Source organism: Hyaena hyaena, unplaced genomic scaffold (genome assembly GCF_003009895.1).
Source record: "Hyaena hyaena isolate Hyena2069 unplaced genomic scaffold, ASM300989v1 scaffold_497, whole genome shotgun sequence".
In the NCBI taxonomy this organism is placed as follows: domain Eukaryota; kingdom Metazoa; phylum Chordata; class Mammalia; order Carnivora; family Hyaenidae; genus Hyaena; species Hyaena hyaena.
Window position 1 is genome coordinate 483,846 of NW_024081130.1, and position 22,564 is coordinate 506,409.

Consider the following 22,564-nt stretch of genomic DNA (forward strand, 5'->3'; position numbering starts at 1 on the left):
TCCCTCTAAAAGGCTCAACTACAAGAAGGGGCCAGAGAGGGTTCAGTATGGGAGAAGTGGGAGGGCGGGCGTGGGGCTGAAAAGGGATAGCAGGACGTGGAAGGAAGCAGTGTCGGGGGATTCCTCTGGAAGGACTCCCTGCCTTCAAGGCCGACTGGAGAAAGGGCAGGACTCGCTTGAGTGGGGACCAGACGGGCCAGAGTGGAGTCCCTGTAGAGTGGGGCTTCCCCATTGGGGACCGGAGCAAGGCCGACTGGTCTAAACAGAGGCGGCTTTGAGTGAAATAAGGTAACCCCTCGCTTAGGGTTATCCGGAAAGGGGCGGAACCAGCCTAGAGGAAGGCGGGGAGGAGTGCTAGTTCGGAATTTAACGCCGAAATGCTCTGGGGGAGGAGCCAGGGACCATTTGCCCTTTTCATTGGCTGGGACTTGGCTTCCCTCTTGCCTACGCCCCCTGATTTCCTGACCCCACCCTGTCCTAACCTTAAACCCCTCCCCTTCCCCTGAAACTAGGTCGCAATCCCGCCCTCTTTGCTAGTACTTCCTGTTCCCGGCTAACCCTGGCGCGGGGCCCGGGGCCGAAGAGTGACCGTGGCCTGAGTGACCTGGGGTGGCTTCGTCGACCGAGTCGGGCCACGAAGCCCGACACCGGGCGGGAGGGGCAGCGCTCAGGCCGCGCACAGCCTGCGCCAGGTCCTGGCGGGCGGCGAGGCTGGGGCTGACTCCTGTCTCAGGATGCCGGGGGAGGAGGAGGAGAGGGCCTTCCTGGCGGCCCGCGAGGAGCTGGCGAGCGCCCTGAGGAAGGATTCCGGGCAGGTGTTTTCCCTGGAGCAACTCCAGCCGCTACTGGTCACATCTCTGCCGCCAGCGGCCCGTTACCTGCAGCTGGACGCCGCACGCCTGGTCCGCTGCAATGCCCATGGAGAGGTGAGGCCCGGTCCCCGCTCGGGAGGGGGACGTAGGGCTTGAGGCCAGGGCGGGGCTCACAGCTCTCCGCTCTCTGACTGCTCCCAGCCCCGAAACTACCTCAATACCCTGTCCACGGCCCTGAACATCCTGGAGAAATACGGCCGCAACCTCCTCAGCCCTCAGCGGCCCCGATACTGGCGCGGGGTGAAGTTTAATAACCCTGTCTTTCGCAGTACGGTGGATGCCGTTCAGGTGAAGCCCCTAGGCTCCTTATGGGAGAAGGGCATTTGGCCTGGGCTGGGGGGTTGGTTAGAAAAGGTCTGAGGCTGTGCTTAATGGGGAGAGCTCCAGCCCTAGTGGGAAGGGAACCTGCTTGGTGGTGACTGGCTTGAATGCGTGGTAGGGGGGCCGGGATGTTCTGCGATTGTACGGCTACACCGAGGAGCAGCCAGATGGGATGAGTTTCCCTGAGGAGCAGAAAGAGCCAGATGAGCATCAGGTTGCTACAGTCACACTGGAAGTACTGCTGCTTCGGACAGAGCTCAGCCTGCTGTTACAGGTGAGATGTTGAGGTGTCTCTAGTCCTGAGGACTTAAACACCAGGCCTGGGGAGCCCAGCCTAACTCCACAGGCAGCCTGCGGCCCCTCATGCCACTGAGCCATGGGCATAGCCCCCATAGCAACCTGGAAACCCTCCATACTCTTCTTCTTGTGGGTGTGGGGAGACCAGGGCTTTGAGAGAGGCCTCGTCCCAGGGCTCTAGGTGGGAACACTTCTTACCTTGCTTGCAGAACACTCACCCAAGACAACAAGCCCTGGAGCAGCTGCTGGAAGAAAAGGTTGAAGACGATGTAAGGAAGGTAGGGATGGGGCTCTGAGATCTGATGAACAAAGTGGATTGTGGACTGTGTCCCCAAACTCTTGCCCGTTCCCTACCCTTTTTTCTCAGATACTGAAGCTCTCAGAGTTTGTCCCCTTACTGAGAGAGATTACTCCTGGCCCCCTCACCACGCCCTCTGCCCCAGGTATTATTTATCCTATAATGAATGGGTGGTGGGAGCGGTTTCTAGTAGACCATATTGATGGAAATTTGGGAACCTCCTCTGTTGATCTTCTTTGCCTCTAAAAAGAGGTTACAATTGTTTCCTTGGATCTGGATATGTTGAATAGTAGTCTGTAATTTGTTCCCTTCTACAGCAAATTCAGATGTAACTTGGTCTTTTTTAGAAGGATGCTCAATGTTTCCTCTCCTGTTCTCCAGGCTCCACTCCTGGTCCCTGCTTCCTCTGTGGCTCTGCCCCAGGCACATTGCACTGCTCAACCTGTAAACAGTCTTTGTGCCCAGCTTGTGATCGCCTATTCCATGGACACCCATCACGTGCCCATCACCTCCGCCAGACCCTGCCCGGGGCCCCACAGGCCAGCTGCCTGACCCCCAGGTGAGAGATCTTCTCTTCTGAGTGGGAATGAAGTTAAGAGAACTTACAGTTACCTGGGTATCTACTATGTGTCAGTTTCTATGCTAGACTGCCTCATAGAAGGCAAATAGCCAGTCACTGCTCTCCAAGAGGTCACAGACATACATATCAAGCAAGTAGCAGTCACAGCAAGGTGTTGTGCAAATAGGTAGGAAGAGGAGGAACCGAGCCTAAAGGATCAGCTCAATCAGTAGGATTTTAAGCACCTGATGTGGGTCAGGCCCTATGTTAGGGGCATATCTATCAGCAGGATGTGAACTTTCATATAATTTTTTTTAAGTTTATTTATTTTGAAGTGGAGGGGGGAGAAAGAGCACAAGCAGGTATGGAAAGAGAGAGGGAGAGAAAGAGAATCTCAAGCAGGCCCCAAGCTGTCAACACAGAGCCCGACGCGGGTTCAAACTCACTGACTGTCAGATCATGATCTCAGCTGAAATCAAGAGTCTGAGACTCAACCAACCCAGGCACCCCTAAGATATAATTAAATGTTGAACCGGTGATGGGTATGTTGAACAGGTGATGGGTATGGAGCGTTCCAGACAGAACAACATGCACAAAGGACACGGCTTGTATTGTCACACAGAGAATGAGGGATGCCTGGGAATAAGGGCCCCCTTAGCAGACCATCTCTGCTTTTCTGTTACAGCTTACCTGCCTCAATACCACCACGGCCTCAGTCAACCTCCTTGCTGGCCCTGGGAGACAGCTCTCTTGTGCTTCCCCTGAAAGCTTCCTCTGATCCTGCAAATACCCGTCTGCCCTGGCACTGTGCTGCCTGTGCCATGCTAAATGAATCTTGGGCAGTGCTCTGTGTGGCCTGTGATCGGCCCCGAGGCTGTAAGGGCTTGGGGCTGACGATTGAGGGTTCCCAAGGAACTGGGGGCCTAGAATCTGAACTGGCACGGGGTCGGTGGGCTTGCCAAAGCTGCACCTTTGAGAATGAGGCGGCAGCTGTGCTGTGTGCCATGTGTGAGCGACCTCGGCTGGCTCAGCCTCCTAGCTTGGTGGTGGATTCTCGGGATGCTGGCGTTTGCCTGCAGCCCCTTCAGGTAACCTGTTCCTGGCCTTCTCAGCTGTCTCAGCTCTTTATTTGCACCTCTTACCACAGGTCATTCTCAACTTCCTCATCTCCTGTTTTCCTTCAGTTCCTCTGTGTCTCTCCCCACCCCCCCCCCCCCCCCCCCCCCCCCCCCCCCCCCCCCCCCCCCCCCCCCCCCCCCGCCAGCTCTCTGTATTTCCATCTTGAGCCTCAGCCAGCTTTCAGTTGGATAATTCTTTTTGCCTTCCCAGCAGGGGGATGCTTTTCCCTCCTCTGCCCAGAGTCCGGTCTGGTACTGTATTCACTGTACCTTCTGCAATTCGGGCCCTGGCTGGGTGTGTGCTATGTGCAACCGGACCAGCAGCCCCATTCCAGTGCAACATGCCCCCCGACCCCAGGCCAGCTCTTTGGAAGAGCGACTTCCTGAGCCAGGGCCTCCACAACGCCACAGTGCCCCCCTGCCTAGTTCCTGTGGGGACCCTGAGAAGCAGCGCCAAGACAAGATGCGTGAGGAAGGTCTCCAACTAGTGATCAAGATCCGGGTGAGGATTTGGGCCTGGGATGAGGTAGGGTTGAGCTAATGGAGGAAAGGAGGGACTGCAATTGATTAACACAAGTTCTCGTAAACCTTGTCATTAGCAGCAGCTGCCTCTTATTGACCACCTCCCACATGACAAATATCATGCTGTGCGCTGCTCATGTGATCCATGCGTCTGAGCTTAACCGCTGTCAGCATTTTGGTTTGGGTTGAGGGTGGGTGGAAGATGCCCTTCCTGATGGGCCGTCTGTCTGGGTGGGACTGTGCCTTAGGAAGGGGAAGCTGCAGGTGCCTGTCCAGAGGAGGTTTTCTCGGCTCTACAGTACTCGGGCACCGAGGTGCCCCTGCAGTGGTTGCGCTCAGAGCTGCCCTACGTGCTGGAAATGGTGGCCGAGTTGGCTGGACAGCAGGACCCGGGGCTGGGTGCCTTTTCCTGTCAGGAGGCCCGGAAAGCCTGGCTGGATCGTCACGGCAATCTTGATGAAGCTGTGGAAGAGTGTGTGAGGGCCCGCCGCAGGAAGGTACCAGCTGTGCTGATGGGGCAGGCAGGGTTGTGGGTCTCAGAGCCTCTCACACTCTCTGGCTTGCCATTTCCCTTTTCACTCCTTCTCTCTAATTCTCAGGTGCAGGAACTCCAGTCCCTGGGCTTTGGGCCTGAAGAGGGGTCTCTACAAGCATTGTTCCAACATGGTGGTGATGTGGCACGGGCCCTGACTGAGCTACAGCGCCAGCGCCTAGAGCCCTTCCATCAGCGTCTCTGGGACAAGGGCCCTGATCCCACCCCATCCTGGGATGGGCCAGATAAGCAGGTGCTGGGAGGAGGTGAAGAATCCACTTAGAGGAGCAGGGGGAAGACCAAAGGGTAGGACTCTCAGAGTCTGACAGCTACTTCTTCTCTCCACCTGTATCACCTTGCAGAGTCTGGTCAGACGGCTTTTGGCAGTCTATGCGCTCCCCAGCTGGGGCCGGGCAGAGCTGGCACTGTCGCTGCTGCAGGAAACACCCCGGAACTATGAGTTGGGGGACGTGGTGGAAGCTGTGAGGCACAGCCAGGACCGCGCCTTCCTGCGCCGCTTGCTGGCCCAGGAGTGTGCTGTGTGTGGCTGGACCCTGCCCCGCAACCGGGTAGGCCCCTCCCCGCTTGGCCGGCCTTAGAATGACTCTAGCCTTTGGGCTCTGCTCCTCGCGTCTCCTGTCTTTCACGCTGCAGTTTCTATGTGCTCCCAGCAGTTTCTAGGAAGGGGAGGGCAGGAATAGGCCATTTCCTTTCCCTTATTTTTTTTTTTTTTTTTTTTACTGGTCCACTATGGGAAATTGTATGCATAGAGTACTATATCAGATTTCCTTCCCCATGTCTATCCCCCCGTGTATAATCACTAAGCTGTTGCAATCATCAGTGTATGGCCAGTCTTTATTCCACCTACACGTACGCAGAAGATTATTTTGAAACAACTCTTATGGTCTATTTGTAAATACTTCAGCGTGTATCTCTGAAAGGTATATAGCCACAAATACCATTGGCACACCAAAAAAGAATTACTAGTAATTTTTAAAAAATTACCATTTTAGTTCTGCTGGTTCTGTGTTTTTTATTTTGTTTTCTTTTTACTCTTTAGTTTTTCTTAAGTTTTTTTGTTTGTTTTTTTTAATGTTTTTTTTTTTTTTTTTTTATTTCTAGGAGAGAGAGAGAGAGCGCGTGAGCAGGGGAGGGTCAGAGAGAGAGAGGGAGTCACAGACTGAAACAGGCTCCAGGCTCTGAGCTGGCAGTCAGCACAGAGCCCGACGCGGGGCTCGAACCCACAAACCGCGAGATCATGACCTAAGCGAAAGTCGGACGCTTAACCGACTAAGCCACCCAGGCGCCCCTGTTTGTTTTTTTTTTTTAATATTTTATTTATTTGAGAGAGAGACAGCGTGAGCAGGGGAGGGTCAGAGAGAGAGGGAGTCACAGACTGAAACAGGCTCCAGGCTCTGAGCTGGCAGTCAGCACAGAGCCCGACGCGGGGCTCGAACCCACAAACCGCGAGATCATGACCTAAGCGAAAGTCGGACGCTTAACCGACTAAGCCACCCAGGCGCCCCTGTTTGTTTGTTTTTTGTTTAAGTTACTTTGAGAGAAAGGCAGGGGGGTGCCAAGACAGGAGAGAGAGAATCCCACTGTCAGTGCAGAGTCTGATGCAGGGCTCAAACTCCTGAACTGTGAGATTACAACCGGAGCTGAAGTCAAGAGTTGGATACTTAGTCAACTGAGCCACCCAGACGCCCCTTTATTTTTTATTTTAAAATAATTGTAGAGGTGCCTGGGTGGCTCAGTCAGTTAAGCGTCTGACTCTGGTTCAGGTCATGATATCATGGTTGGTGGGTTTCAGGTTGGTGAGTGCTGACAGCTCAGAGCCTGGAGCTTGCTTCAGATCTGTGTCTCCCTCTCTCTCTGCCTCTCCCCTGCTCGCACTCTGTCTCTTTCAAAAACAAATAGTAAAAAAAAAATAAAATAATTGTAGATTCGCAGGAAGTTGCAAAGATAGTACCATCCTGTGTGTGTGTCTTTTAATAATTTATTTTTTAATTTACATCCGAGTTATTTAGCATACAGCGCAACAGTGATTTCAGGAGTTCCATTTAGCCCATCCACCCTCCCACAACCCCTCCAGTAACCCTCTGTTTGTTCCTTATACTTAAGAGTCTCTTAATGTTTTGTCCCCCTCCCTGTTTTTATATTATTTTTGTTTCCCTTCCCTTATGTTCATCTGTTTCGTATCTTAAAGTCCTCATATGAGTAAAGTCATATGATATTTGTCTTTCTCTGACTAATTTCACTTAGCATAATAACCTCTATTTCTACCCATGTAGTTGCAAATGGCAAGATTTCATTATTTTTGATTGCCGAGTAATACTCCAGTGTGTGTGTGTGTGTGTGTGTGTGTGTGTGTGTGTGTGTGTGTACCAAAGCTTCTTTATCCATTCATCCATCCATGGACTTTGGGCTCTTTCTATACTTTGGCTATTGTTGATAGTGCTGCTATAAACATTGGGTGCATGTGCCCCTTTGAAATAGCATACTTGTATCCCTTTAATAAATCCCTACTAGTGCCATTGCTAGGTCGTAGGGTAGTTCTATTTTTAATTTTTGAGGAACCTCCATACTGTTTCCCAGAGTGGCTGCACCAGTTTGCATTCCCACGAGCAATGCCAAAGAGATCCTCTTTCTCTGCATCCTCGCCAACCTCTGTTGTTGCCTTAGTTGTTAATTTTAGCCATTCTGACAGGTGTGAGGTGGTATCTCATGGTTTTGATTTCTGTTTCCCTGATGTTGAGTGATGCTGAGCATTTTTTCATGTGTCTGTTGGACATCTGGATGTCTTCTTTGGAGAAGGGTCTAGTCATGTCTTTTGCCCATTTCTTCACTGGATTATTTGCGTTTTGGACATTGATAAGTTCTTTATAGATTTTGGATACTAACCTTTTATCTGATACGCCATCAGCAAATATCTTCTCCCATTCCATCCGTTGCCTTTTGGTTTTGCTGATTGTTTCCTTCACTGTACAAAAGCTTTTTATTTTGATGAGGCCCCAGTAGTTCTCTTTCCTTTTGTTTCCCAAGTCATGTGTGTTCCTTTACCCACCTTCCCCCAATGATGACATCTTATGTACCGTATCAAGACCAGGAAATAAGTATGGACACAATGTTAGCTGGACTGCAGACCTTGTTCATTTCTCACGTGGGTGTGTGTGTGTGTGTGGCTCTGTGCAGTTTTGTTCCATTTATGGGTGCATGTAACTACCGAGACACAGATCATCCCATCGCCACAAGGGAACCTCTTCATGCAGCCCCTTTATAGTTGTAACTGTCTTCCCTTTCTCCTATCACCTGACAATACCTAGCCTGTTCTCCATCTCTATGGTTTTGTCAGTTCAGAAATGTTATTTGTTTCCTTTTAATTGAATGTGAAAGCCTTTGGAGGGCAGTCTTCCATTTACTTTAGGCCTCACCCTTGTCTGTTTTCTCCCAACTGATGACAGTCTGCAGACAGTTGGATTGCCTGCCAGGCACTTGTTGGCATTGGCGGTCGCTACCTTGCCCGGTTGTTAATTAGACCCTGGTTTCTCAGTGGACACTTGGTTAATGCCTCTTCCCCAGGCTGGCGGCTATGGCTTCAGACCCCCTCCTCTCCCTGCCTCACCCTGTAGATGCAGGCCCTGACTTCCTGTGAGTGCACCATCTGTCCTGACTGCTTCCGCCAGCACTTCACCATCGCCTTGAAGGAGAAGCACATCACAGACATGGTGTGCCCCGCCTGTGGCCGCCCCGATCTCACCGATGACACACAGTTGCTCAGCTACTTCTCTACCCTGGACATCCAGGTACTGCAGTCCCTAGTACTTGGGGTGCCCTGGGCTTTGAACAGGAACCCTGCTCATCCACCACTTCTGCATCCTGTCCTCAGCTTCGGGAGAGCCTGGAGCCTGACGCCTATGCGCTGTTTCACAAGAAGCTGACTGAGGGTGTGCTCATGCGAGACCCCAAGTTCTTGTGGTGTGCCCAAGTAAGTGGCCTCTCCAGAGGAGCCGACTGGAGGGCTGGGCTAGGCCAGGGGGCCAGTTCCCCTGAGATAGCTTTGTGCTCTTGCACCCACAGTGCTCCTTTGGCTTCATATATGAACGAGAGCAGCTGGAGGCAACATGTCCCCAGTGTCACCAGACCTTCTGTGTGCGCTGTAAGCGCCAGGTGAGGCACATTCATCCTTTCAGAAATAACTTGCTAAAGCCGCTAGCAGGTACTATGTCAGATTTGGGTTGTGCTGAAGCACAGAACAGACCTGAACTCTGGGCTCAAAGAGCTTGTAGACTCCAGGAAAGGAGGGAGGGAGGCTGAGGGGGAGAGGCAGTGAAAGGTAAGGTAAAAGAAGAAGGAAGGGAGAGAGGTGGAGGGAGGGAGACAGCATAAGAACACGTGGCATAAGTTCTACAAAGAAAACACAGGTGGGGCGCCTGGGTGGCTAGTTGGTTGAGCATCCAACTTCAGCTCAGGTCATGCTCTCATGGTTTGCAAGTTCAAGCCCCACATCAAGCTCTGTGCTGACAAAGAGCTCAGAGTCTGGACCTTGCCTCAGATTCTTTCTCTCCTTCTCCCTCTGCCCCTCCCCTACTAATGCTCTGTGTCTCAAAAGTAAATAAATGTTAAAAAAATAAAAAATAAAAAAAAAAGAGAGAGAGAGAACAGGAATCTGAGATTAGGAATGGAATGGACCTACTTAGGATAGAGAGGTCAGTCAAGTCTTCTCTAAAATTCAGGTTTAATTTAAGCTCAGGCCTGAAGTTAAGAAGCCAGCTATGCAAAGGATATTCAGGACAAAAAGAACAACACATGAAAAGGCGAAAGTTCTAAGTGTTGTGTGGCTGGAGCCTCACGAGCAAGGGTGAAAGTGGCAGGCAGCTGGAGAGGAGCTAGCTGCCACATCAGGAGAGGCCGTGGGGCCAAGCGAGGAAGGTATTTGCCTTTTATTCTAAGACTAAGCTAGGGGTGATACTCTCTCATTTACCTTTTAGAAAGTTTAATATCTGCAAAAAAAAAAAAACTTAATATTTGAGTGCTCACTTTGGCAGCATGTATTCTAAAATGTGTAATAGTTGATACCAAAAAGTTATATCTCTATTACAAAACATAGTAATAAAATGAACACTTGAGACCCTACCACTAAACCTCAAAACTAGAACGCTCCAACAAAACCCCAGACTACACATGCCCACACCCACACCCCTAGAACACTCCACTACTGTTGAAGCTGCCTGCCTTACACTCTTAAAGGCATTTTGGCTGCAGGGTAGAGCACACACCATAGGGGATCAGGAATGGAGGAAGAGAGACCAGTAACTGAGGCAATACCTGCCCTGCCCCGGAGTAGAATGGCCACAGTAGAGGTGAAGAAAAAATGGGACACGATTGAGATAGGCCTGGGTGGTGGAAATAAGACCTGCCGGTGAGCATGTGCTGGTACAAGGAGGCCAGAGAACCAAGGCTGGCCCTTTGGTTGGAGATGGGAGCAAATGGTGAAAGGCAGTGCCATAAACTAAGCCAGGGACGGAGAGGAGCGGTGGCCCTCAAGAAGGGCCTGGGGTGTTTTCATGTGAAGCTTGCTTTCCCTCCTGCAGTGGGAGGAGCAGCACCGCGGCCGGAGCTGTGAGGATTTCCAGAACTGGAAACGTACCAATGACCCAGAGTATCAGGCGCAGGGCCTGGCCATGTATCTTCAGGAGAACGGCATTGGTAAGGTTGTCCTGCTAGGCCCGTTTGCCCAGTTATTTGTCACTGCTAGCGGCTCTCTTCCTGAGGGCCTTGAGGAGCAGTGACAGCCCCCTCCCTGACCTGCTGTCCCTTACAGATTGCCCCAAGTGCAAGTTCTCATACGCATTGGCCCGAGGAGGCTGCATGCACTTTCACTGCACCCAGTGCCGCCACCAGTTCTGCAGTGGCTGCTACAATGCCTTTTACGCCAAAAATGTGAGCCCAGAGAACGGGGATGGAAGGGATAGAAGGGTGGGGGGCTGCCACTGTGTGTGACGGGCAAAGACATTGAGGAGCAGCCTAGGGGAAGAGAAGAGGAAGCCAATGGGGTGTAAAGCACCTCTCTCTGTCCCCTCTCCCCTTTTGCTTGCTCCAGACCCTCCAATGTCTCCATCTTCCCCCATCCCTATACCCCTCATGCAGGGCTTCTGAGAAGCCAGCACCCCAACTGTCTCCAACTTCCCCTCTCCCATCTGGGTTTCTGCCAGAAATGTCCAGACCCTAACTGCAGGGTGAAAAAGTCCCTGCATGGCCACCACCCACGAGACTGCCTCTTCTACCTGCGGGACTGGACTGCTCTCCGGCTCCAGAAGCTGCTACAGGTCAGGGGTGGCCAGCCTGGCTGGGTTTGCAGGTTGCCCAGGGTAGGAGACAGGGCCCAGGGTGGCAAGAAAGGAAAAGGCTCTGTGCTGGGGAATTCAGCAGGCTGGCATCAAGAGCATCCTAACGCCTATCCGTCTGCCCCTCCTCAGGACAATAATGTCATGTTCAACACAGAGCCCCCAGCAGGAGCCCGGGCAGTTCCTGGTGGTGAGTGTCAGGACAAGCCTTGGAGGAAGGGTGAGGGTAGGCTGGATTTCCATTGTATGGTGGATAAAAGGGAGGCTTGGGTCTGTGGTCAGAGCCCATCCTGTGCTCACTTGTGTGCTTCTTGGCGAGTTAACCTCTCTGGGCCTCATTTCTTCCTCTGTGACGTGGGAGTAATATCTCCTTTGCAGCTAAGCTATTTTACATGAGGGCCCTTTCAAGCACCTGGCAGTTGATACTAGCTTTCTTCTCGCATTCCTAAAGAATAATGATTCATTAGTTAACTCCAGGAGTGTTTAATGAACTTGCTAGTTGCACTGTTTCAGGTTCCATGAGGGCAACAGAAAGATGATCCATATGGTTCTAACCTACCCCACCTTTTATTACCATAAAGTAAGACCTTCACAGACCAAGTTAAGCAGGCAAGAGTTAAAATCACAACCAGAAGAGTTGTCCCAAGACAGTATGTGATAATAAAAAGAGAGAGAGTATGTGATTATGGACCAGAAGCAAGCTTAGATAAAAGCAGGGCCAGCAAGGCCCCTGCTTCTGTTATCAGACTTGGTCTGCCGCCATGGTATCTCTAAGCAACCCCCCCCCCCACCACTGTTAAAGCAGTCCCCTTCCCAGAGGCTGCCTTCCCAGGCCTGCATTGATACCCCAGTTCTCCCAGGGCTTTGTGGTCAGTGACCTCCTCCCAACAAAAGGGTCCCTTCCTTCTGTTACCCTTAGGTGGCTGCCGAGTGATGGAGCAGAAGGAGGTTCCTAATGGGTTCCGGGATGAAGCCTGTGGCAAGGAGACCCCAGCTGGCCACGCTGGCCTCTGTCAGTGAGTGTCAGCAGGAGCACAGTGTTGGGAGGGGGAGCAGGAGGGCTGAGGATATGCACGGGTAGTAAAGGAGGTCTCTGGGAGTAGTAGGTCCTGCAGGGAAAGTGAGGGAAGGGCCCTCTGGGCAAAGACATGGCCAGGTAATAGCAGGCAGTGTGCACAGGGGGACAGTGCCTATGAGTGCAGCTGGCAAGGGTTGTCAGTCTTGTTCATCTGAGTATGCCAGCGGCCACCAAGGTGATGGGCACACTCAGTTAATATTAGCCAAACGGAAGAACAGATACTCCACCCTCTCATCTCCCCAGGGCACACTACAAAGAGTATCTCGTGAGCCTCATCAATGCCCACTCACTGGACCCAGCCACCTTGTATGAGGTGGAGGAGCTGGAGACGGCTGCTGAGCGCTACCTGCATGTACGCCCTCAGCCAGTGGCAGGGGAGGAGGCCCCCGCCTACCACGCCCGCCTGTTACAGGTAAGGCTTCCCCGCCAGCCTCGCCTCTGACCCCACACTCTAGAAGTCCCCTGTCCAGCTTGTGTCTGAGTTCTAAATTTCTGGATCGTCTCTCTCTCCTTCTGCAGAAGCTGATGGAAGAGGTGCCCCTGGGACAAAGTATCCCTCGCAGGAGGAAGTAGCTGAGGGCAAGGATCCTCATGAGGGTCTCATGGCCCAACCTCCTCAGGAACAGCTCCAGCACCAATAAAGAGGCATCTCCTTGCCAGGCTTCTTGGTGGTCCTTCTTCCTGGCCCCACCATCTGGGGCACCAGGGAAAGGGGGGTGAACACAGCTTTGCTGAAAGGGTCACCTGCAGCCTACCCACTGACCATTCTTGGACTCAGGGCTAGGAAGAAATTGACACCATAGATGGCCAAGGAGGCCCTCTCCCCAGCCAGCCCCTTGGCCTGGGCTTTCTCCTCCCCTGCCTCCTTTATTCTTTCATCTAATTCCCTTGATATTTGAGGTCACCTAATAGACACCAAGCAGGCCCGATGGGGGAACGCAGATGCACTGGTGGCACATGGCTAGCCGCAGCCTTCAGGACAGAGTCCAGGACACTGGCCTCCCTAGGAAGCAGCGGTGTCACAGAAATCAGAGTATCTAAGGGAGGAGGGGAGTGAGCCTGAGCGGGGAGGGGGCCCTCTTGTGTCCGACAGCGGGATTCCATCAGTGCGGTTCTCAGATGCTGCTTCCCCCTGCCGGTAGGCAGTTGCCCTGCAGCTCAGACCACGTGATTTCTGAGAATAGGCCCTTCCTGGAGGAGAACTGAAACTTAGGGTGGGGACTGTAAAAAGGGGCGGAGAGATCAGGAAGCTGCCTAGAAGGCTGCTGAGCTGAGGTCAGCTGGGTCCTGGGACGTCCAGCAAACCACTCAGGTAAGAAAAGCGAAGATTCGGATGTCAGCTTGGGTCTAGAGCTGGAAAGCCCGGCCAGATTGGAGGGGGTGGGGGGTCCCGGCGCCCCTCTTCCAAACAGAAATATACAGACCGCCTGTGAGCCAGGGCATAGGAGATTTGGCCTGAGTGAGAGAGTAACCCGGGGCCAGTGTCCCCAGCCCTATAGGCAAAGAGCAGGACCCGACTACTGTGGGTCGTTCAGGGAAGAAGTCTCAGCCCCGGCTACAGCCGACCCTGTTTGTTTTCTTGCTTTCTGGCCCTGCCCACTTCCGCTGCTGTCCTGCCCCACCTACCCCAGAAGCAAGAGGAGGGGAAGAATGGGGTCAAAGGATAGGTTGTGGGGGTGACGGGTGAGGGATCAACGAAGCATCTCAGAAACAGTTACCGGCCCCACAGATGCAGAGACAGGGCCTCTCTCCCCAGGAACCGCACCAAGGGAGTTCCCTTTAGACAACAGATTCCTGTAAAGTCCTAAAACTACGACCAATGCCTAAGGTTTCCTTCCAGTTGTCACAGCTTGGGGTGTTAGAAAGGGTATGTTTTTTGGTTACTAGTGATGGTAGAAAGAAACGGTTCAGCCTCAGAATTGTGAGAAAAGGCTATACGCAAAAAGTGGATGGGGTCTCTGGGGGCCCTTGCCAGAATCCAACCCCAGCAGTCAGGATCTCAGCAGAGGTTCCCTCCCAAGTGTCACTTCCACTGACGCTGCCTGCTGCTCTTGTCCTCAGGATGTCGTCGGGCCGGGCCCGCTGCACCCGGAAGCTGCGGAACTGGGTGGTGGAGCAGGTGGAGAGCGGGCAGTTCCCGGGGGTGTGCTGGGACGATGCAGCCAAGACCATGTTCCGGATTCCCTGGAAGCATGCAGGCAAGCAGGACTTCCGGGAGGACCAGGATGCCGCTTTCTTCAAGGTGAAAGGGCCTGGAAACCAGCCCCTCGAGGGGTGGAGTAGACCCTAAAGCTCTCACCTTCAAGGGCTCGAGTCTGCCTAGGTTTCAGATACAGGGGCGATGGGAGGGTAGAGCCAGCTGCATAACTGAGTCAGCCTGATACAAAATGAAAATTCAAAACTTGTTAGGGATTTCAAGACAGCAGCAGCAGAGCGTGAACCTGGGCACTGGGCCTCCGTGCAGGTGCTCAGGCTGCAGGTCCCTGTAGCTGGCTGTAGGACAGGGTCAGCCGGGCTGTGTAACGTGCTGTCTCTCTACTTCCTGTGTTTTGCAGGCATGGGCGATATTTAAGGGGAAGTACAAGGAGGGGGACACGGAGGGCCCTGCTATCTGGAAGACTCGGCTGCGCTGTGCCCTCAACAAGAGTCCTGAATTTGAGGAGGTTCCCGAGAATGGCCATAGGGATGGAGCTGAGCCCTACAAGGTGTATCGACTGCTGCCGTCGGGGACCCTTCCTGGTGGGTGTCCCCTTGCCCAGCCACTCCTAGAATCAGCAGACGTATACAGGGGGAGGATGGAGATTGGAGGTTTCTGGGAGGGTGGTGGGCCTCCCTCCAGGCCCCTCAGTCAGAGTTCTGCCTGTCCCTTGGGCACTCCCACCCACGTTCCCCTGCGTGGTTCTGCATGTCGTTTTGCTGTCACTTGTCTCTCCGCTACCTTCTGTTCCCACTTAAGGCTCTGACCTTTCTCCCCCTCCACCTTATTCCACAGCCCAGCCAGGGCCCCAGAAATCACCATCAAAGCGGCATTACAGTTCTGTGTCCTCTGAGAGGGAAGAGGATGTGGGTGCCACAGAGAACTGCACACTCAGTCCCTCCTTGATTGAGGACCCCCTCAAAAATGTAAGAGCTGGGGGAGGGAATGTGCTGGGCCTGAGGGCAGGACAGTACCTAGGGGAGAGACTGGCCAACGATAGACACTGTGTTTGCAGGAGGATGTGGGGACCAGTGGGGAAGCAAGCCATTCAGACTCTGGGGGGAGCAGCGGCAGCAGCAACAATAGCCCTGAGCCTCAGGAAGGTACCGCCTCCCCTGCCTCTGTGTTGTTCCCCCTAGCCACTCCCTCTGGCCCTTGGATTCTGCAGTCCCCATCTGAATGTCATGCCTCTGCTTCCCTTATAGGTACAGACACAACTCAAGCCCCTTTCCAAGGAGATCAGGTGTCATTGGAGCTTCTGCCCCCTCCAAACTCAGGTATGTGTTGTCTGACTCCTCTCTGCTCTGTCCCCGCAGGTGGTCTCCCTGTAGCTACGCATGCGTTATCAAATATGTCAGGGCTTGCAGGAAATTGGGCCCACCTTATCCAGACAGAGGCATTGCTTTCTCGGTAGGAAACCTGGCCAGACTCTAGACTTCCAATAGCTCACTTCTCAAAAATACTCTTTGTGTTCTCTCTCTCTCTCTCTCTCTGCCTCTCTCAAAATGAATATGTAAACTTTAACAACAACAAAAAAGGCAGAGGTGGGGGTAGCACCTGGGTGGGTGGCTCAGGTGGTTAAGTGTCCACTCTTTGGTTTTGGCTCAAGTCATGATCTCACGGTTTGTGGTATTGAGCCTGGCATTGGGCCCTGAGCTGAGAGTGTGGAGCCTGCTTGGGATTCTATGTGCCCCCTCCCCCCCAAAATGAATAAACTTTTTAAAAGTACTTCCTATACACTCTGTTCCCTGGAAATTCACTTTGAGACATTCATTCCTATGGGTCAAGCAGAGGCCTAGTCTCCGGGCTTTTTTTTTTTTTTTAATGTTTATTTATTTTTGAGACAGAGAGAGTAAGTAGAGAAGGAGTAGAGAGAGGGAGAAACAGCATCTGAAGCAGGCTCCGGGCTTTGAGCTGTCAGCATAGAGCCAGACCTGGGGCTCAAACTCCTGAACCGTGAGATCATGACCTGAGCCGAAGTCGGAAGCTTAACTGACTGAGCCAACCAGGTGCCCCTCCGGGCTTTCTTATAAACTGTAAGACCCTGGGCATTAAGCCCTGAGGCCTCAGTGGGCATTTGTGTATTAGCTACTCTCGTGGGTGATGGCAAAGTCTCACAGGATGCCCCCTGGCTGGTGAGGCTGGTGGCAGATGAGGAGGAGGTGCCTTCTCTAACCACAGAAGGTCAGACTGCTACCTCTGCCCTTGCTAGTTTTCCCTCTGGTTCCCACGTTTCTCATGGGCAAAATGAGGATGTGGGATTTGCCAGGAGCCCCTCCTCGTTCCCCAGAGCCTGGTGCTGGCTGGGTGGACCCCTGGGGTGAAGCTCAGGTGCAGCTGGCCGTTCTCTGTTCGCAGACTACTCGCTGCTGCTTACCTTCATCTACAGCGGGCGCGTGGTGGGCGAGGCCCAGGTGCAGAGCCTGGACTGCCGCCTTGTGGCTGAGCCCTCAGGCTCCCAGTGCGGGATGGAGCAGGTGGTGTTTCCCAAGCCTGACCCACGAGAGCCCACCCAGCGCCTGCTGAGCCAGATCGAGAGAGGAGTCCTGGTAGCCAGCAACTCCAGGGGCCTCTTCGTGCAGCGCCTCTGCCCCGTCCCCATCTCCTGGAACGCGCCCCAGGCGCCACCCGGCCCAGGCCCGCATCTGCTGCCCAGCAATGAGTGCGTGGAGCTCTTCAGAACCACCTACTTCTGCAGAGGTGAGGCTGTTCCAGTTAAGCTGAGCCCCTGCCCCCCCCCCCACCTCTTAGTACCCGCCTTGGGACCTCGTAGGCTCTGCCACCACCCTGTGTTCCTTCCAGGAGATCCTTGGTCACAGCCCATGCATGGCACCCTGCACTTGCGCGGTGCACATCCCGTGGGGCCTTGTGCTCAGCCCTGGCAGCTGTCTGGCAGCCGGGCGTCCCCAGCCAAGGCCTCGGAGATGAGGCTTGGAGGCGGCTCAGCACATGAGTCACGTGTCGGGGACTGCCACCGCATGGCAGCCTGCAGTAACGGGAAGGGCACCTCGAGGCCCTGTGCTGCATACACACCTGCATGCGGGCCAGGCCCGTACTTGGGAGAGCTTGCACACCTTCCACACACCACCCCTGCTGCACCCTGGGCACCTCCTCGGGCTGTCCTTCTCCCTTTCACCCCTGGGATCCCACTTCCTGCCTCTATTCACCTCTAAATCTCACCTGGGGAGTAGAGGCCAGGAGCATAGGGGAAGCAGAGTGGGAGTGTCCCAAAGCCTGGGTGCCCCCCGCAGGGAGGGTGCGAACAGACAGTAGAAGTGGGGGCACCTCTGTGTTAGCAGCCCAGGCTGCTGCCGCAAGGACTCTAAGCTCTTCCAGCAGAGAGCTTGGCAGGTTGTGTAAAAATCGGTTACCTCCTGGGGCCCCTGGGTGGCTCAGTCGGTTGAGCATCCGACTTCGGCTCAGGTCCTGATCTCATGGTTTGTGAGTTTGAACTCCACATTAGGCTCTGTGCTGACAGCTCAGAGCCTGGAGACTATTTCAGATTCTGTGTTTCCTTCTCTCTCTGCCCCTCCCCTGGCTCACAGTCTGTCTCTCAAAAATAAATAAACATTTAAAAAATCAGTTACCACTAAATCCGTCTTACTTGAAAAAGGGACACCTTTTCCTATTTGCACGTGGGTGAGTAGCAGCTTCGTTGCTGGCATCTCTCCTGGTGCGAGGCAGTAGCCATGAGCCTGCAGCTCCCACTCTGGCCTTGGTCTCCAATTGGCCCCATACCCACCCCTCTTTCTCCATGATGGGCCCCTCTCTATTCCCTCCCTGCCTGTGGCCTCTGTCTTCCTTCTTCCAACCCTTGATCCTTTCTCTTTCATCAGACCTGGTCAGGTACTTCCGGGGCCTTGGCCCCCCACCCAAGTTCCAGGTGACACTGAACTTCTGGGAGGAGAGCCCTGGCCCCAGCCACACCCCAAAGAGTCTTATCACAGTACAGGTGAGTTCAGGGCAAGGGAAGACGAGCCTGCCTGTGTGAGTGGGTGTGGGGGGTTCCAGGAGGAGAAGGGCCTTCGGTTGGCGGGGAGGAACTCTGGGGGTCTGTCTGCCCCAGCTGTGCTCCTGATAATCTCTCCCCCACCTTTCCTGGCCCAGATGGAGCAGGCCTTTGCCCGACACTTACTGGAGACCCCCGAGGAGCAGGCAGCCGCCCTCGCCCTGCTGCAGAGCCTGGGAGACCCACCTTCCTCCTCTCCTCTCTGCTCCTCCTATTTCCTTTGAAAGAAACTCCTTCTCTACACCATTGACCTGCCTCCCTCCATGATAATTCTTGGTGGTGGTTTGATGGTTGTGTCCTTGAACTGCTCACGTACATGGCTGGTAGAGCACTGAAGGAGGATTTTTATCCTTTTGTTTTAAGTTTGAGACATACCCTCTTTCATTTCTGAGAAACTGAATTGGGAAAGTCCAAATGGTGTGAACTCAGGGGACCTTTCCCGCTTCCCCCAAGCCTAAAGCCAAGCACTTTATATTTTCTTCTTAGATGTTCCCTGGGGATTTAAAATAAAACTTTATTAAAAGAGGAGTGAGTATCTGCTTTGTTGGGATGAAAAGGTAGGTAGCAGGGGTCACAGGGAAGTGATAGAGATGTAACTTCAGAGCGGGCTACTTGGCTTTTCTTCCTGCTGACTTCTCCAGGCCCCTTTGCCCTCCTCCACCCGCAGCTTCTGGCTAGGAAGCTGTCTGGCCTCTGCGGGTGCTGGGTTTGGGGAGAGGTTGAGGTTAGCCACCCAGAAGAACACAGCCTACAGCTGCTATAGCCGCCAACTTCACATGGAAAAATCTGGGCTCCACGGTTCTTGGCTAGAGGCCTCTGATTCGGGCCTTACCACGGGCTCCGGGTTGGACTCTGGCTGAAGGTCTAAATGAACAGGAGAACTTGAAGTTGACATCAAACTATGGGTGAGAGGTGCTGGGGCCTGGGAGGGGAGGGGACATCAGAGGGAAGAAAGCGCTTCTGCACCTCCTGTGCTGAGGGCAGACGAGGCCCTGGTATCTCTTCTCCCAGATCACAGGGCACTGTCGCCCCAGCAGAAGGGGACTCCAAACTGGTTTCCTCACTCTACCTAACCTCCACCAAGGACCATGGGGCCTAGCCTGCCGTGTCACCAACAATGCGTTCACTGAGCTTTGAGGGCTCTAAAGCAACTGACATTCCTGTCCCATTTCCCCTTTTGTATTTTGCCACCAAACTGGAAGTTCCTCTTTCACAGGCCACTTGTCGTCTTACCTCTCCATTCACATCCAGCAGACTAGTTCAGACGTAAGTCCCCACTTAACCAGCTGCCACAGCATGGAGCTTCCCTGTTCCTATAAATGACACCAGCCTGGTGGAAGAGGAGCCTCCCAGACCAGACTGTCCTGTCCTGTCGCTCTTATAAGTCTTCCTGGGCTCACCTCCATGATCAAGCCTAGATGCCTAGATGCTCAAGGATCTTCTTGCTGTCTCACGTGACAAACGTCAGTGCTGCTTCTGAGCCTTTCTGCCTCCTTGGACCTTCTCTTCAGTCTTGCCCATCCTCCTCCTGAGAAGCCAAGAGCCCAAACAGGCATCTGCATTAGCAGGGAAGAAAGCAGGTACTGGGGGCACAGGTACACGAGCCCTTTTGTGCCCTTGATTTGCTAAAAGCCCTCCTGGCCTTTCTGCTTTGCCCTTGCTACCTCCTCGACTTCCATTTTCTTTCCTTTCAATTTTAACTTTCAGTATAGTTAACATACAATGTTAAATTAGTTTCAGGGGTACAATATAGTGATTCAACAGTGCTATCCCTCACTCAGTGCTCATTGTGATAAGCACTTAACCTTAACCGTAACCTAGTTCACCCAACCCCCCCACCCCCCCCACTCACCGCCTCTCTGGGAACCATCTGTTCTCTATGGTTAAGAATCTGGGTTTTTTTTTTTCCCTCTTTGTTCATTTGTTTTGCGTCTTATAATTCCACATATGAGTGAAATCAAATGATATTTGCCTTTCTCTGATTTATTTCACTTAGCATATACTCTAGATCCACATGTGTTGTTGCAAATGGCAAGATTTCATTGTTTTTTATGAATGAATAATATTACAACGTATATGTATACGCTTTCTTTATCCATTCGTCTATCGATGGGCACCTAGTCTGCTTCCGTATCTTGGCTATTGTAAATAATGCTACAATAAACATAGGGGTGCATATATCCTTTTGAATTCATGCTTTCGTATTTGGATAAATTCCCAGTAGAGGAATTACTGGATCATATAGTGGTTCTATTTTTAATTTATTAAGGAACTTCCAGACTGTTTTCCACAGTAGCTGCATGAGTTTGCATTGTCACCGGCAGGGCACAATGGGTTCCTTTTCCTCTATATCCTTTCCTTGTTTCTTGTGTTCTTGATTTTAGCATTACTGACAAATGTGAGGTGAGATCTCATTGTGGTTTTGATACACATTTTCCTGATGATGAGTGATGCTGAGCATCTTTTCACGTATTCGTTGGCCACCTAGATGTCTTCTCTGGAGAAATGTCTATTCATGTCTTCTATTTTTTTAACTGGATTATTTTTTTGTTGTTGAGTTGTATCAGCTCTTTATATATTTTGGATACTAACCCTTTATCAGATATTTCATTTTTGTCTCCATGTATTTTTTAAAATTTCCTTTTTGATCTCTTGGTCAACCCATTCATTGCTTAGTAGCGTGTTATTTAATGTCCATGTATCTGTGATCTTTCCAGATTTTTCCTTGTGGTTGGTGTCTAGTTTCATAGTGTTGTTTTAGAAAAGATGCATGGTATGACTTTGATCTTTTTGAATTTGTTGAGACTTGTCTTGTGGCCTAATATGTGATCTATTCTGGAGAATGTTCTGTGTCACCTGAAAAGAATGTATTCTGCTGTTTTAGGATGGAATACTCTGAATGTATCCGTTAAATCCATCTGATCCAATGTGTCATTCAAAGCCACTGTTTTCTTACTGATTTTCTGTTTAGATGATCTGTCCATTGATGTGAGGGCTAAAGTCCCCTACTATTATTATATTACTATTGATCACTTTGTTTATGTTTGTTATTAACTGCTTTCTGCATTTGGGTGCTTCCATGCCAGGTGTGTAAATATTTACAGTTGTTATATCTTCTGGTTGGATTATCTCGTTTATGATTATATAGCATCTTCTTACATTTTCTGTCATGCCCCGCATCCAGTCCGTCAGCAGATCCCGTCAGTGTTTCTTTAGAATTTATCCAGAATCTGACCGTTTCTCTCTGTTTCTACCACTAACACTTTTTAAAAAATGTTTATTTTTGAGAGAGAATAAGAGTACAGGGGAGGAACAGAGAAGGAGAGAGAGAATCCCAATTAGGGCTGGAACTCACAGAACTGTGGGATCATGACCTGAGCTGAAATCAAGAGTCAGACAATGGGGCACTTGGGTGGGTCAGCCGGTTAAGCATCCAACTTTGGCTCAGGTCATAATTCACATTTGTGAGTTTGAGCCCCTCATCAGGCTCTGTGATGACAGCTCAGAGCCTGGAGCCTGCTTCGGATTCTGTGTCTCCCTGTGTCTCTGCCCTTCCCCTGCTCGTGCTCTCTCTCTCTCTCAAAAGTAAATAAACATTAAAAAATTTTAAGTGTCAGATGCTTAACTGAGCCACCCAGACGCCCTTACCACTGACACTTTGGAACAAGCTACACCTCTTTCTGCTTCCTTCGACATCTTTTCTCCTTCTACTCTTGTCCACCTTTAGCCTATTCCCAAAACAATAGAGATCCTCTTAACGCAAATGTCATCATGTCATTCCTCTGCTCAAAACCCTTCATTCGTTCTTAACTCATTCAGAGTAAAAGCCCAGATCCTTACAGTGGGTCTCCAAGGCCCTTGTGATGTGGCTCCTATCCTCCTTTCTTTTCTTTTTTTTTTTTTTTTAATTCTAGGAGAGAGAGAGAGAGACACCGTGAGCAGGGGAGGGTCAGAGAGAGAGGGAGTCACAGACTCCGAAACAGGCTCCAGGCTCTGAGCCGGCAGTCAGCACAGAGCCCGATGCGGGGCTCGAACCCACGAACCACGAGATCATGACCTAAGCGAAAGTCGGACGCTTAACCGCCCCATCCTCCTTTCTAACCTCACCCCTTGCCCTTCTAGGCTCCTTGAACCCACCACATTTCTGCCTTAGGACCTTTGCACTTACTGGTTCTTTTGTCTAAAATATTCTTCCTTTAGGTAGGTGCATGTTGCCTCCTCTCTTCAGAGAGGGCTTCCCCAAGCACTCTACCTAAATAGCAGCCCTCACTACTCTCTAGTCTCCTGTGGCCTTATTCTCATAACAGTGATCACCATTTCACATATTTCTGTTTGTCTCCTTGCGGGTCATCTCTCCTTCCCTAATGCATTAGAACAGGGACTTGTTTTGTTCACTGCTCTGTCTCCAGTGCCT

At 52.0% G+C, this 22,564-nt stretch overlaps 2 protein-coding genes across 8 annotated transcripts; both read left to right on the plus strand.

Moving 5' to 3' along the window:
* The first annotated feature begins 557 nt into the window (after positions 1–557).
* Positions 558–12,608, plus strand: RNF31 (ring finger protein 31). Of its 5 annotated transcripts, none has more exons than XM_039254681.1 (21): positions 558–926; positions 1,014–1,160; positions 1,312–1,467; positions 1,700–1,768; positions 1,858–1,933; positions 2,170–2,347; positions 3,033–3,435; positions 3,677–3,967; positions 4,236–4,484; positions 4,587–4,772; positions 4,882–5,088; positions 8,152–8,325; positions 8,409–8,507; positions 8,600–8,689; positions 10,114–10,228; positions 10,344–10,462; positions 10,735–10,848; positions 10,999–11,056; positions 11,786–11,882; positions 12,188–12,356; positions 12,464–12,608. In XM_039254681.1, exons 1-21 carry the CDS (start codon positions 735–737, stop codon positions 12,515–12,517), a joined length of 3,243 nt encoding a protein of 1,080 aa, XP_039110612.1. In that variant the 5' UTR covers positions 558–734; the 3' UTR covers positions 12,518–12,608. The 5 variants fall into 5 exon arrangements, with proteins under 5 accessions (XP_039110612.1, XP_039110615.1, XP_039110613.1 ...); XM_039254684.1 differs by having other exon boundaries at positions 4,287–4,484; XM_039254682.1 differs by having other exon boundaries at positions 3,680–3,967.
* A 93-nt stretch (positions 12,609–12,701) lies between these two features.
* On the plus strand, positions 12,702–18,675 carry IRF9 (interferon regulatory factor 9). Of its 3 annotated transcripts, none has more exons than XM_039254686.1 (9): positions 12,702–13,256; positions 14,006–14,186; positions 14,500–14,683; positions 14,937–15,067; positions 15,157–15,244; positions 15,347–15,418; positions 16,500–16,841; positions 17,978–18,093; positions 18,249–18,675. In XM_039254686.1, the coding sequence occupies exons 2-9, from the start codon at positions 14,007–14,009 to the stop codon at positions 18,372–18,374; spliced, it is 1,239 nt and encodes a 412-aa protein (XP_039110617.1). In that variant the 5' UTR covers positions 12,702–13,256; position 14,006; the 3' UTR covers positions 18,375–18,675. The 3 variants fall into 3 exon arrangements, with proteins under 3 accessions (XP_039110617.1, XP_039110618.1, XP_039110619.1); XM_039254687.1 differs by lacking the exon at positions 12,702–13,256 and adding an exon at positions 13,279–13,811; XM_039254688.1 differs by lacking the exon at positions 12,702–13,256 and having other exon boundaries at positions 14,066–14,142.
* Positions 18,676–22,564: the final 3,889 nt, after the last annotated feature.

What these genes read in the sequence shown, in the direction of transcription:
- RNF31 (XM_039254681.1), top strand. Translation starts at nt 735, where the DNA reads ATGCCGGGGGAGGAGGAGGAGAGGGCCTTCCTGGCGGCCCGCGAGGAG. An exon ending in TTGAAGACGATGTAAGGAAG is followed by an intron (nt 1,769 to 1,857) that starts GTAGGGATGGGG and finishes CTTTTTTCTCAG; the next exon opens with ATACTGAAGCTCTCAGAGTT. An exon ending in GGCCACGCTGGCCTCTGTCA is followed by an intron (nt 11,883 to 12,187) that starts GTGAGTGTCAGC and finishes TCATCTCCCCAG; the next exon opens with GGCACACTACAAAGAGTATC.
- IRF9 (XM_039254686.1), top strand. Translation starts at nt 14,007, where the DNA reads ATGTCGTCGGGCCGGGCCCGCTGCACCCGGAAGCTGCGGAACTGGGTG. An exon ending in AGGATGCCGCTTTCTTCAAG is followed by an intron (nt 14,187 to 14,499) that starts GTGAAAGGGCCT and finishes TGTGTTTTGCAG; the next exon opens with GCATGGGCGATATTTAAGGG. An exon ending in TTGAGGACCCCCTCAAAAAT is followed by an intron (nt 15,068 to 15,156) that starts GTAAGAGCTGGG and finishes CTGTGTTTGCAG; the next exon opens with GAGGATGTGGGGACCAGTGG.